The 14038-nt window shown below is 40.5% G+C and overlaps 1 protein-coding gene across 3 annotated transcripts in view; it reads left to right on the forward strand.

The window, feature by feature from the left end:
- The first annotated feature begins 239 nt into the window (after nt 1–239).
- The window catches only part of CAPRIN1 (cell cycle associated protein 1), a 40145-nt gene continuing 26346 nt past the window's right edge, over nt 240–14038 (forward strand). For 2 of the 3 annotated variants that reach the window (XM_052810401.1, XM_052810402.1), the window contains exons 1-3: nt 241–578; nt 10029–10091; nt 12012–12098. In XM_052810401.1, coding sequence (XP_052666361.1) covers nt 378–578; nt 10029–10091; nt 12012–12098 — 351 coding nt within the window. In that variant the 5' untranslated portion in view covers nt 241–377. Of the gene's footprint in view, nt 579–10028; nt 10092–12011; nt 12099–14038 lie in introns of all 3 variants that reach the window. The other variant, XM_052810403.1, reaches the window with a different exon arrangement.

Consider the following 14038-nt stretch of genomic DNA (forward strand, 5'->3'; position numbering starts at 1 on the left):
CCGGGCCGCACACGGTGAGGAGAGTGGCGAGGCCCTCCGGTCACCGGCGGGGGGGGGGGGGGGAGGCGGCGATAGGGAACGGTCGAACTCGGGGAAATGACCGTTGGCCGGGGCCGGCGGCTGCGCGGTCACGTGGTACACCCCCCCCCCTTTTCCTCCCGCCGCGTCAATTCGCTGGGAAGGAAAAACGGGGTGGGCGCGCGCGCCGGCAGGTGCGGCTCGCGCGCCCGCGCCCCCGCGCGCTCCTGGGCGTGGGGAAGCCGCCGTGTGCGCGCCCGCCCGCCCGCCCTCCCGCGTGTCCCCTCCGGCGGCCCGTTCCCCCGTAACGCGCCCTCGCTCTCTCCTCTTTTCCTCTCTCCCTCTCTTCGCACACAGAGATGCCCTCGGCTACCAACAGCACTATGGCGAACAGCAGCGGGAAAGCGGGCCCGGGTGGTGAAACTACCCCAGCGGCGGCAGCAGCGGCGGCCGCCCCGCAGCAGGCATCGGGTGGCAGCATCACCTCGGTGCAAACCGAGGCCATGAAGCAGATCCTGGGAGTGATCGACAAAAAGCTGCGCAACCTGGAGAAGAAAAAGGTGCTCTACTGTCCCCTGCGGCCGCGGGCTGACCGACCACCCCCCCCCCCCCCTCAGCCTCAGCCCCCCCCGCCCTGCTCCGGGCCCCTCGGTCGCCCACCCTCCTCAGCCCGGGAAGCCCCCGCTTTTTGGCGAGCCTTGCCCCCGGCGTCGCGCCGTCTCAAAGGACGTTGAACCGCCCCGTCCTTCTTTTTCCTTCCTCTTCCTTCTACCGGCGAGACGGCGACGCCGCCGTCCTCTCAGCCGTCCTCCTGGTCCCTGGGGGAGAGGGAACCTACGGCCTCCGCGGGTTGTTCCCGGCGTCGCCCCCAGGGGCCGCCCGCTGGAAGGTTCCAGAAGGGCGAGCGCCTCTCTCCCGGCCTTTTCCCCCTTCCCCTTTCGGGGGTCCCCCGGCCCTTTCCGTCGGCCGCCCTCTCCCGCGGCCTCAGGAGCCAGCCGGGCGCGGCTCCCCCCCCCCCCCCCTTCCCGTTAGCGGCGGAGGGCAGAGGCCGGAGGGGTCATGGCTGCCGCCCCCCCCCCTCACCCCAGCCCCTCAGGCCGCGATCCCCCTCCTCGCTCCCGGCGAGACCCCTCGGCGGCGCGGCTCCCATCCCCCTCCCTTCCGCCTTTTGTTTCCCTCGGCGGGGCCTTGCCCAGCCCCGCTCTCCGCTCGCCTCAGGGAATGGCCCCCCCATTTCCCTCTCTCCCCGCTCCAAATCTTCTTCCCGCCTTCCCCCTCCTCGCCCCGGAGCGGTTGAGCTGCGGGGAAGCACTGCGGCGGACCGGGCTCCCCTCGGAGGCCGTGCACATGGAAGCGGGAGCTAACATGGCGGCGGCGGAGGCAGCCTCAGCCTCTCCGACGGAACTGCATTGTGCGAGCAATCTGCACAAAGCCGGGGGGCCGCCGGCCACCCCACCCAGGGATTTTTTTTTTTTTTTTTTCGTCTCTCGTTTTTCATCGCCCTAAGCTCACCCCTCTGGGAGCCTGAGGTCAGCTGGAAGCGGCCTTTAAGGAGTTATTTTTAGAAATAGCAGCTACTAAATCCGTGGTCCTTGGACGGGTCGAGTTGTGACAGAAGAGGAAAAGGGTGTTGTGGTTGCTTACGGTTTATGTGGCACCCGCTCGGTGTTGCTAGATTAAATGAGCCTCAGAGGGCTTTCCAGCCTACAGGGCTTGAGGTGTCCATCAGAAAAATACGAACATAACGTGTAGCCTAAAGACTTCCTTCAAAACACTGTAATACCAAGCTAAAATTAGGGAATACTAAAAAATAATTTCATGCCTGCGTCAAAGCCCTGAATCTGTTTCTGCTCTTCGAAGTAGAGAGGCACAATTACTCTTTTATTATTTCTTTTTAACGAGCCCTTTAGATCATATAGTAGTCTAGACTAGTATTCTGTATTTGTAGAAGGTGGAAATACAAGCTGTAAATCAGTCTGTACAGGTGAGTTGCAAATGAAACAAGCTGTGCTTTACCTGTAAATATGTGCGAAGTGTCCTACTTGAAAAATGGCTGTGGGATTTTCCTGGTTTTTAAAAATGAAACGACAAAAAGCAGCAAGCCCAGAGCTTTTAGATAAGTTTTAGAATTGGAGGATCTTTTCTTGATCCTTGACAGAATACAGTCACGTATAGATAGGACAAGATGTCTGTCTTAAACTTGCCATTAATACGTATGAATGTGTGTGCACACAAGAACACTGGTCCTCAACTTGAGAAAGAATGCAGATCTTTCTGTACGTCTCTAGTTGTTTCAGTACAGTAAAATGGTTTGAAATGATTGTTGTATCTAACATACACAAAAATCCTCTAAAAATATTTTTCTATGATGTTCAAAATGCATATTTTAAAAACTAAAATTAGCAGGTGAACATTCTTCTGATCCATTCTGTACTTTGAATTAATGAAGAGGATAAGCACGCTCTTACTGGTGTGCGGGTCCGCTTCCCTTTCTAGTAGAGTTTTTATTTGTCTTTTAAATAATTTACACCTAATTTACACTTGGCTTAGCCATTCTACTTGAATGGACTTTTGGTCAACTTTCATAGTATTTTAAGTTACAATGATGTGTGGGAGGCTATTCTGGCAGAAGAGCATGAAAATTGGTGCTACTGTTCTCATGAAGGCCCTAGGTTTTTTGGTTTGTTTTTTTTGTTATGTATCTGTGGGTGCTGTTGCTACTTTTTATAACTATGGTGTCATAGCAAGTGAATACAGGGGATGAAGGGCCTTTTTCCTGGAAGTGGCTTCTGTTGAAAGATCTTCCATTAAAATTGCGTAGAGCATCTCTTTTTAGGGTAGTCTGTGCTAGACAGTGAGGGCTTAAAAAAGAAAAGGCAAAGGCTAGGTCTTGAAAAAGAAAGGCTAGGTGTGCTCTCACACAGATAAATCAAAGTTCAAAGATTTCCCTAAGTCTTAATGGGCTGAAGAAGTTCTGAAACGTGCTGAAGTAGGACTCTCGTGTAAATGCTATAAAAGTCATGAGATATTGTTCTTGGTGTATTAAAGGAGAATTACTAATTTGTGGGCTTGAGCCTCTCCCTTGGTGGGGGAATCAATAGTTCTTTAGTTAATCAACTTTCTTTAATAAAGAGAACATTGCATGCTTAGGGCCCTGAAAACAAAGCTTATTGTACACATGGGCATCCGTATTTTTATATTATTACTTGATAAGTTTACTGAAGTACACAAATTCATTCGCTTTCCTTTGTTTTGAATCTTTTGATGAGAATTTTTTTTTTTTTTTTTTATTAACCACCCAGAAAGTAAAATCTTACTGGATACTGCACAGGTGGGAGTGGGTGAAAAGCCCAGTAAATCTCACTGAAAACTTCTGCTTACTTGAACATTTAATCCTTTCTTTGTCGGCAGCTGATAACGAAGGCCAGTAGAGATGATTTTGAGAGCTTTGTATTTGAGAACGAATACAAAAATATACTTGACTTAGACACATGCTTTTGAAAGTTGAAAAATAATTGCTCTGTAAGAGGTACCATCTTAGGTTTTCAATGGTATGGGCAGCTTTTAGTTGAGGAAAGGTCGCTCTTTATGAAGAAATCAGAAATTCTGAAGTAAATCATTTAGTGTCATGTTTCCTTCTAAACTCTGAGGATAAAATGGTGTGACCATCAAAATACAGTACACAATTTCAAATCATAGTCCTTATAACTTAGTTCTGTACTATTTTGAAAGTTTCTGTATAAACTAGAAATACTAGATTATTAGTTATGCTTTCATTTTCTCCTCCTAAAAGTGACCTCATTATTTGAAAGAATGATTATGACTTGTGTTAAAAGGAACTAGGATAAATGGAATTGCTGTTCATAAATCTATGTGAAAACATGGTCTGAAAATGTCTGTGTTCTACTCTTCATATTTGGAAATGATAGGAATGCTATCCTGTTTTCTTCCTCTGTTCTTAGGAGAGTAGTTATTTGCATGTGCATGGCAGGGGCTATTTTCTCTACAAGACCTTCAGACATGCAACTTGAGTATATGTTGACAAACTTAGTTAATTTAAAAGTTGCATGAACTCCTCTAGGTTTTTGTAAGGTGTTTGAGGTTAGAATCCTACTAGCTCTCCAGCCAGGTTCCCTAGGAGAAAATACTTCAGTAAGACCTGCATTTTTTTTTCTTCCCCCGCTCCTTCTGTTTTTTGGTTTTTTTTAGAGGGAAAAACCTTTCCAAATTAAGCCAATTTGAATGTAGATCAAACTTGTGTCTTGATACAATGACAAATGAAAAAAACGAAAGTATTTTTGCTTTCAACTTGTGTCATGTAGCATAAGCTATGTAAAAACAGTTTTAAAACCCAAACGTTCTCTCAGAGGGACAAAATATCTCGTTTGCTAACACATGGTTTAAGGTGTGGGCACATGATCACAAAGATTATTCTTGAGCAACTGTAAATACAAAGTAAGCATGTTAGCTTAAACTACTTGACATGACTTGAGCTTGGTGTATACAGTTAAAAAGATGGCACACTTTTTTAGCTGTAGCTGGTAACTTAAGGTGCTGTTGCTTTATCAGCCTGTCTCTGAATTTCCAAATAAGTGTAATCCTGACTGGGTTGAAAAATGAATACTTAAAAAGTGCCTCTCATTATTACACAAGAATTTTCACTGGAACAGTAGATGGATATTTCAAGTTGATCTGACTTGGTTCAACAAAATGTTGGATTTCCCATAGGAAACAATTACAAACCTATAGTAAAAGCTGAGATAAGTTTTCTGTTCTTGTAGGTGCAGCTAATGATAGCAGGGAAGCGCCACGCTTCAAGTTGCCTGTCAGTAGCACCATTATTTGGGTCACTTGGATGTTGAAGGCTTGTGAGTGTCTCCAGAAGTTCTCGTTGTGAAGCTTGGTTTCAAATTTATCTTTGGACATTAAACGTGATTTTGAAACCAAGAAATTGTAAAATTCATTTGCAACTGTGTATTGAAAGCTTGAATCTTTCTTTGAAACCTCTCTGACAGCAGTTTTGGATAACCAAGCTTCATCTCTTAAAACCCAAGCAGGTTTATCTGTGAAATTACCTGGTGGTTGGTACTTTCTGTTTTCAGCTTGCTTTGTTTTAACTGTTTTATGTAGCGTAGGGATTATTTCTCATAGCAAGTTCTGTAACTAGATACATGATGAGTCCTACAAGCTGTGAAAGATTTTCTGGTTTCTCAGATGCTGCTTTGATGTTTTGTTGATGTTTTTCCATTTCTTTCAGAAGAAAAAGATACACAGAACGTGTTGGGAAAGCCCAGTTTGTGTTCTAGAACCCAGTTTGTGTTCTAGAATTCACTTGCTGTTGTAAAAGTGACTAATTTTGAACATAAATGATGTGTAGAACAAAATCTAGGTCTCTTGCAGTGTAGTCAACTTGCCTGTAGATCATGGTGTTTCTATAGGAAATACTGTATGGCGATTTGGAAAGAGAACATATATATGCAGCCACCAAAACTTTTAGGAGTTGCACTCATCTGTGGCTTAACTTAGTTCTGGTTACTGAGGAAAATTTTTTTTTTCCTGTGTAGTCAACTCATCAGAGTTGAAGAGGTTTACAGTTTGACGATTGCACATATCCATCAGTTCTGTGTTGCTTTGGGAAGGAGCGGGTCCTGCTCCTAGCCATTCTTGTATCTGTATCTCTATATGTGTTTGGTTGGATCAGGCTGCTGACCCAGCTGTCAGTCTGGCCATATGGCTGTCCTTGGTGGTGGGTGGGAAGGGTCAAGAACGTGTGGTGAGCAGGAGAATACCCCTTTTGTGATCAGTGTCCTCTGGGGTAAGCTGATCGTGAGACTGCAGTCTCAGAATTGGTGTGTTTTTGTTAACTCACTTAAAACTAATACAGCGTGGAGATACTTTTTCCTAAACTGTCAAACTTCCCTACCAGACTTTGGGGAAAAAACATAAGAATATTTACAACAGTTATTTCAAAAATAAATTCAGTTTAAACAGAAAACCTGTAAGTGTTTGTGTTCTGAGTATTGATGTTAATGCTTCATTACAGCTTCTTGGTTATAACTCAGGACTGAAACAGCTTCTTGTTAGGTGTGTACATTTAATAGGAAAGTGTACCCAGACAGTGAATGTGAGAACTGTGGCAGTTTTAGGGAGGTTCTGAACTTCCACGTTTCATTAAACTGATACAGTTTAAGTGTTTTTACCTTCTTGATCTTTTCTGCCTATTTTTCTGAGGAAATGGGAACACTTTTATTTTTTTAGTCATTTCTGGGCAGTCTTTTGCTGAGAAGTTAAACTGGTGAATGAGTGTGGAGATGATGGTGGAGGGCAGATAAATTACAGTGTACAAATGTAAAACAGGTTAACAAACTTCTGTTTTGTAGCTTGGCTTTTCTTTTGCTTCAGTGCGAAATGTATTAGGCAGCTATTTTAAATTTTGGATTATCTTAATTGCTTAATGCTGTTAGAAAAATACATGCAGTTTTTTAGGTATCTCGGAAAACAGACTTGCAATAGTCCCTTCCATTTTTTCTTTGTAGTGAAGTGTTCATTAGAAAATGTTTGCCTCAGCTGGTGGAAGAGGTTGCCTTCTCCCCTTCCGCCTTGTCATAGACACTTGAGTGGCTGTAACTGGTATAAACCATACCATTGAAATTATCTGGTTAAATATAGTGCCTCCCTCCTCTCCTGCTCTTGGCCCCCTTTATTAAGGGTTATTTTTAATCAGATCATTCCAATGATCCAGTTTATACCGTAGCACTGTAAATGACTGTAACAGCACAGCTGAGTGGTCAGGCATTTTTAAGACCAGTATTGTTTTTGAAGCTAATATCATGTAACCGCATTTTTTTTTTTTTTTTATGTTTCACTTCAGGATGACGTTTTTGAGGCAATTCAGAGGAGGTAATGAGAACTTGAGTGTGAGTGTTAACCATAATAAAGTAACTCAATTTTGGATTCCTATTAAAATAAAATCTAGGACATACTTAAGCAGTGAACACCACCACCTTCCCCCTGCCACACACACATCCCACTCCAGCCCTGCAGTAGCCTATATGTAGTGCTTTCCTCCTAGGGAACTCCAAAATACTTCAGGTATCTCAGTGGAAAAAGAGCTGAAGCACAGTGGCTTGCTATCTGCAGAACTGGGGTCTGCTGACTCATGAGCTGCTTAATAGACAATTTATGTGCTTGCTTTGCCACTTGATTTTTTCTTTCTTATTTTTTTCTGCTGGTTTAGCTTTTATGCTTCAAGATCTATATCCATGCTGAGTGAGGATGAAGTTGTGTAAGGGGGAGTAAAATTAAGAAAATCTTCACTTCTTGCAGACACTGCAGTGGGTGGCTAAGCAGGAATTTTACTGCAGTTATTTTACAGCACTAATGCTGCTTAGATTGCTGTTATTTGACGGTACAGATTAAAAAGAAAGCATTTTGCTTCTTTAATATTTTTATGTAATGCAGCATTTGGATCTTGCTGTGTCTTTGGGATGATAGAAAAATGCTTACTTGGCATTTGAAATCTTTGTGATAACGTATAACTAAATACACATTTGCTTGTCCTCTGCATTGCAGCTGAAAGGGCTTTCCTTTTGCTTTCATCTTTCTGATACAAAGGTTTTTAAGGAAGAAAAATTGAAGAGAATTAACTTTTCTTCTATTCCTAATGGTTAGAAATAGACATATTGCTCTTTGTTTTTTTAATTGATAAACTGCTGAATAAAAATGAACAAAGCATTTACATTAGACCTAAGAATATTTGACCATTTAAGGAAAAACTCATGCACTGTTTGAATATGTTATTGCAATATACTTGATCTGAAGATAGCAACCATGCTGAAGTAAGGATGCATGGAAAAAGTATGCAGAAAAAATTGTAGTTATTTAGGGTATTTTTGTTTCTTCCCTCCCTTAGCCACTAAAATGGATTATATTGAGTGTTTTGCAGCATAATTTTGCAATATATGTTTTCTTCAACAAGGTTGACCTAAGTAGTGTTCTAGAATTTGGTGTTCTATCCTGTTGGTTTTACTGTTGTTGTTGTTTATGGGTTTGTGTTGGAAACTGGATCACAGAAATCGTTGGGTTTTTTTTAAATGCATTTTTGTAGAAACTGTTTAAACTGGCTTGTATTAGCAGGCTGTTTACTGTGCAGCTTCACAAACAATTGCATCAGTGTGACCAAGGGAATTGTAATCTGCAGCATGGGAGCAAGTGACTTGCTCAAGTAGGAACTTTTTAAAATTTCTTTGTCTGCAAAGCCAGTTCGTTGTAGGATTTAAGCTACCTTAAGCAGCGGAGGTGTCGGTGAACCTGGCTGGCTTTGCACTGGGGCATTGCAGTGTTTGAGCTCTTTACCCTCCCTTTTTACTTCGCAGCGCAGCTACAATCTCTTAGATCATGAAAACTACTTCTGTGATTGTCCAATCATGTCATCATCTATTCTAAAATTAGTATGTAGAAGAGTAAAATGACCTTATTTCCTGTTGTGGTGGATTTCCAATATGCCAAATGCACTTCGGGGCTATTTTTTTTGATACATTATGAACTTTGGCTGCTGTGTTTTACAGCTATTACCCTGCTAGTGTCTGTCCCCAGCATGAAACGCCCAGTAATACACTTTTGGTGCTTGGGAAGTTCTTTGACTTTGCCTAGGCCATTACTGGCGCTGATACGCTGAAAGATGAAGTAGTTAAGTGTTATATCTAATCTGTAGGATTTCTAAATAAATAAACTGTTGTTGCTAGGTGACATCAAAAGGACCAAGTCTGATAAGGGTGGTTATGTGTTTCAGTAAGCGATGCTGGGCATCAAATACGTTGTAAGAGGAGCTTTCTTGTTAAACTGTTTCACAGACTTTGATCTTTCCAAAAGGTCTGAGATTGAGCATGGAAGTTGAATTAGCTAGAAAAATATCAGTAAAATATTTTAACTGAAATGTCCTCAAACAAAAATAGTAAAAAACCAAAGACCACCACCAACAAGAACCCCCTGTCACTCAGTGGCAAATACAAACTCTGAAACAATGGTTGCATCAGGGTTTTAATTATTTCACCTTCAAAATGAAATATTTGTTTGCTTTCCTTTTCAATTTGTTGTTATGCTAGATTGGGAAGATAATTGTTAAGGATTCATTTTAATAGCTTTCTTTGCATAAGATAAGGCAGATTTCATAAAAAATAGAATCGTGATAATACAGAAATGGTGAAAACTTAGAGTTTAATAGTTAGGTATGTTATTCTTACAGACTTTGCTTCCTTTCTAAGATTATTTCTAACTTAGCCTGTAGAATCTTTGTCACTTGGGCATGCATAAGTTTTACCTGCTTTTGGCCAACGTCAGTGTTTTGCATGGTTTTGTAGTTTAAGCAGATTAGAGAACTGATCCTGCTGAAGATTAACCTAATGATTCCTTTTTCAGTTTCTCCCCATGAAAAAGAAATCTTAATGCTCTTGAACAAAAATATTTTAGAGCTTTAATATGAATTGTGTTGGTGGGCATTCTTGTGCAAAGGATTGGAAACTTTTAAATTCTTTAAAACTATCTTAACTGATGCAACTACACAGAATTACAGTTCTGAATCTTAATAGCATTGACAGTGGTTTTTTGCAGTCATGTTTTTGGTATTGTAGTGATAAAGTGGTAATAAGCTCTGACTCGGAACTGAATTCAGTGCTCTGTTGTTCGGACTGAAGGAAATGTGCATTGAGAGCGCTTTCCCCATTAGGAGGAATGTGTATGTCCTCAGAAATTAGACTAGTTATGAAGACGTATTGTGATAGCCAAATAAACAAGGTTAAAATATTTGTTTCTTAGGGAAGTATTTATATTTTTTTTTAACCCAGAACACAAGTTTTCTCAGGTACTATTTCTACATGACATTTGCATGTTTGTGTAATGTGTTACAGTCTGTTTACACTGTAATATTAGAGTACCTAATTTTGTTAGTACAAGTAGAAAAAAGCAGTAACCTGATTTTGGCTCTTCATTATAGCATTTTTCTTTCTTTTCAGAGTAAACTTGATGATTACCAGGAACGAATGAACAAGGGAGAACGTCTGAATCAAGATCAACTGGTAAAAAGAAAAATAAAAACCTAACCAGATTTCGGTTAAATTGTTTTGTGATCTTGGTGGGGAAGGAAGGGATGAATTTCACTTCCCCTTTCCCCTTGCTAAAAGCTAGATTTTTCTGAGCTCTGGCTTGGCCTCATTTTTTTTATTGCCTAGAACATCTCAATTTTTCTGTTAATCAAAAACTGAAAGAATAGGTAGAGGAACGTGTTGTAATGCTTTATTCTTGTTGAGGTTAGGTTGTAAATAAGCTGTGGTGAAAATTGGCATACATTACAACCTAGGACTGTTGAAAGAACTAAATGATGCCTTTGAAGTTCTCTGGACATCATCCTTTTCTTCGCAGAAAATGTGCCCAGGGAGAACTTAAGGAGCTTAGTCACTTGGTGGTAGCTTGTAAATATTGTGCAGTCTAGTTAGAGATGTAGCCTAGACCAAGGGCTCTGAAAATAAGCTACGTTCATGTGTATATCACAGCTATCAGTGCAGCAGGTGGTGATGCTCTAGATAAGCTGGACTTGCTGTATGTATGCTGCCTCTCTCCTTGTTGGGCCTGGTTCTTAAAGTAGGCTATTGTACAGCTTGACTAAGCAGCAGTTTTCCAGTTCTAGTAAATATAAAGCAAGTGTCAAATTAAATTCAGTTGTATGACGCAAACATGCATATTGATACTTAGAGATTACCAGATGCTCAGTAATCAACAATGTTTTGTTGATGATTTTTAACATTGAAAAAAGTGAAGGAAAAAAATGTACCCTGCAACTGTTGCAGCTGTTCACAATTAAAAGAATTAGCTGCTTCTCTTGGTCCATGTGATCTTTTTATCTGTCTAGGCTTCACTTTGGTTCTTCTGTGCCAAGTGAAATACAAATGGTCTGTGTATTTTTATTTTTGAATGGCATATTGTGAAAATAAACCATGATAAGTTTTCTGTTTGATGAGCAGGGGGGATAACTGAAATTTCATATTGAGGAGGGAAGCTCATGATTGAGTTTATGAAGACCACAGCCTGACTACCACACTTCATAAAGATAAAATCCTTTTTGGTTGGAGAAATGCTGAAAATATTTGTTATTTTCACTTATGTCTTCTGCTTCTACAAATCAGCTAAGAATGTAAAATTTTGTAAATCACCTAATGCATATGTGGAATATGCAATATGTGTATAAATTTCTTAGTTCGCTGTATCACAAATGGAAATTCTTAAGAAAAAAAGGCAAATACAGTTCATGTTCCTTGTTTTTCAAAGAAAGTAGGACCTTACTTTTTCTTTGGCTCAATTGTTCTTACCAAGAACATACCTATTATTAATTTTGTCACAGCAGGAGTGTAAATGTCTTGGCTGTTTGTTTTTTTTTTTCCTCCTGATCTGATTCTCTGTAATTTCTCAGTACTGCAAAGTGGGTTAAGGAGTTTGGATTGCTTTGGTGCAAATCAGAATATTAGATTTAAGAAAACAGCTAATAATAAAGATTTCTGGAGAAGGGAACATTATGCTCTATATTTTGGCTCTGACTCAAGATAACTGAATTGATTCTCAAACCTTTATCTCTTGAGCAGTTTTGAGTTGCCAGATTACTCTTCTCCCTCATTCCCCTGGCCTGCCAGTTAATTTTTGTCAGAAACTGGCTAAAGCCGAACATGAAACTAGTATGTCATATATGTGAGCATAAATATACATTTACTTGAACGTATTTATCTAAGAAACTAGAGGCCCTAAAGACACACGCAAGCCTTTCCAATATTTTGGTCAGTGAAAATCAAAATTTGACTTAACATTGTTGCAGTCCCATTGAGGGATGCTGTGTCTTACTCAGGAACTAAAAAGGTGGGAATTTGTTTGTGGGAAGTATGTATTTTTTCCTATTTGTGATGGTTTACTTTTGTGGTGGTGGTTTGTTTTTTTTTTTTTTTTTTTTTTAGGATGCGGTCTCAAAATACCAGGAAGTGACAAATAATCTGGAATTTGCTAAAGAACTGCAGAGGAGTTTTATGGCTCTGAGCCAAGACGTAAGTAAAGAGCAAGCGGTGCAATGTGGGCTATCCAAACACTTAAGCTTTAAACCCTCTTTCACTGATACTAGATGCAGTAGTCACCTCTCTTTACAGGGATGAAATGGCCATGATTTCTTGTATGTTTGGCTGTTTTCTTGTACTTTGTGTACTGCTTTGTGTCAGGTTTTCTGAAGACTATTCCTAAAAGATTTTTCTGATGAACTACATAAGTGTATGGGAACAAAAATAACGTGGTAATTTTCTGACAAAACAGAACTGCTGGAAAACAGCGTGATCACAAAACAGGCCTGTCATGCAACATTATAGATAGCCACTTATTGCCAATAGTAACATTTTCTTAAAAGAAACGGATTTCATAGGCCTGCTTCTCCATTTGGTAAGTTGCTGAAGGGTTTCATTTCTTTATATTACCAAAGGGTATAAAGTCTCAGCAACTGAAAGCATTGCAGCTCCTTTTTCAAGATTCTTGCTGTCTTGTTAGTTGCAAATACAGTCTGAAACTACAGTATGAGGCAAGATTAATACTATGTTTGTAAGGGATAAGTTAACTGAATACTAGTAAAACAGGTGATATTTTGGGTTGGTGTTTGACCAAGGATGTAAAACAACAGTGTAATCAAGAATAAGTTCTAAAACTCTAATAGACAATTCCAGTTATATGAACAGCTTTGCTTTATTTCTTGTGCCAAGAGCTGCAAACAAAAAGACATGCTTTAGACCTTTGCAGTATCATTGCAAGGAAGAAGTAATTCTGGGGCAAGCTGAAAGGGTAACCTATTCAACAGAACTGGATTATTCTACATGCAGTAATACAGTTAGAGTTAATGACTTACGGAAAGAGCAGTAACATTGGTAGAACTCATTGTGTAGTCGATGTTAGTGCAGCAGACTGGTCTAATGAGTGTATTTAGTTTGTGAACAGACTATGATAATTTGAAGGGCATCAGCATCCTCACATGATAAACTGCTTTCTGCATTTGATGTGGTTGTAAATTTGTAGACCTCTAAGCCAAGCCATTTCTTTGCTTTTCTTGCATCAGGGTTCCCTGTATGTTTATAGAATGTTAGTAATGAAGAACTTTTCTTTTTTGGACAAGTTTGTCCTGAAATATTTCCCTTGTCAGCTGACTGCTAAAGGAAGCGAGTGAATCCAGGAGCAATAAATTGGTGCTCTGCTTTCAAACTTGGTTGCAGTTTTTCCTGATTGGAGTTCTCGTATAGTTGATTTTAAGATATGTCTTTGATTTTTAAAAAGAAGTTTAGATGCTTCAGAGGGAGAAAGTTACTGTCACAAGTTACATTTTTTGAAAGAGAAGATTAAAGATTTGTATTGTTACAAAGTGAGCAAGCTGAATTTTGGATTCTAGATGCTTGGATTAAGAATAAGAAAGGAAGAAACATCCTGTAGGTACAGACTAGTGATGCATTTAGTCCAGTATTATGACAGCAGTTGTAGAAGGTACTATGCAGAGTAAAGGCTGATGATCATCTGTCATCCATTCCCTTCCAGCATCTGTGATTCTCAAACTGAGAATGTTAAGAGGGTAGATGCATTCCTGTTCCCTTTGGTGTCATGTCTGTGGACCTCATGTCCAAGAATTTGTTTAAATCCCATGAGTTCCCTCCCATGATATGTAAGCAACAAGAGTACTTTTCTTCATCTGTTTTAAGCTGATCTCCTAGTAGTTTGAATGAATGCCTCCTACTATTGTGGGATATGGTGAATAACCACTCTGTTCATGGTATCTGGTGGCCTTTATGAAAAATCTGGATCACCCTTACTCCTCCAAATTGAAGAACCTAAGATTTAGGCTCTGCTCATAGGCAACTGCTCTGTCCCCGTAATCAGTTGAGTTGCCCTTCTCTGCCTTTTCTAATCGCTGTAAGTCCTTGAGTTACGGAAGCCAGAAGTTGTAAGTAGACACAATGGTTGT

The sequence above is a fragment of the Harpia harpyja genome, chromosome 16, assembly GCF_026419915.1.
Source record: "Harpia harpyja isolate bHarHar1 chromosome 16, bHarHar1 primary haplotype, whole genome shotgun sequence".
Lineage (NCBI taxonomy): Eukaryota > Metazoa > Chordata > Aves > Accipitriformes > Accipitridae > Harpia > Harpia harpyja.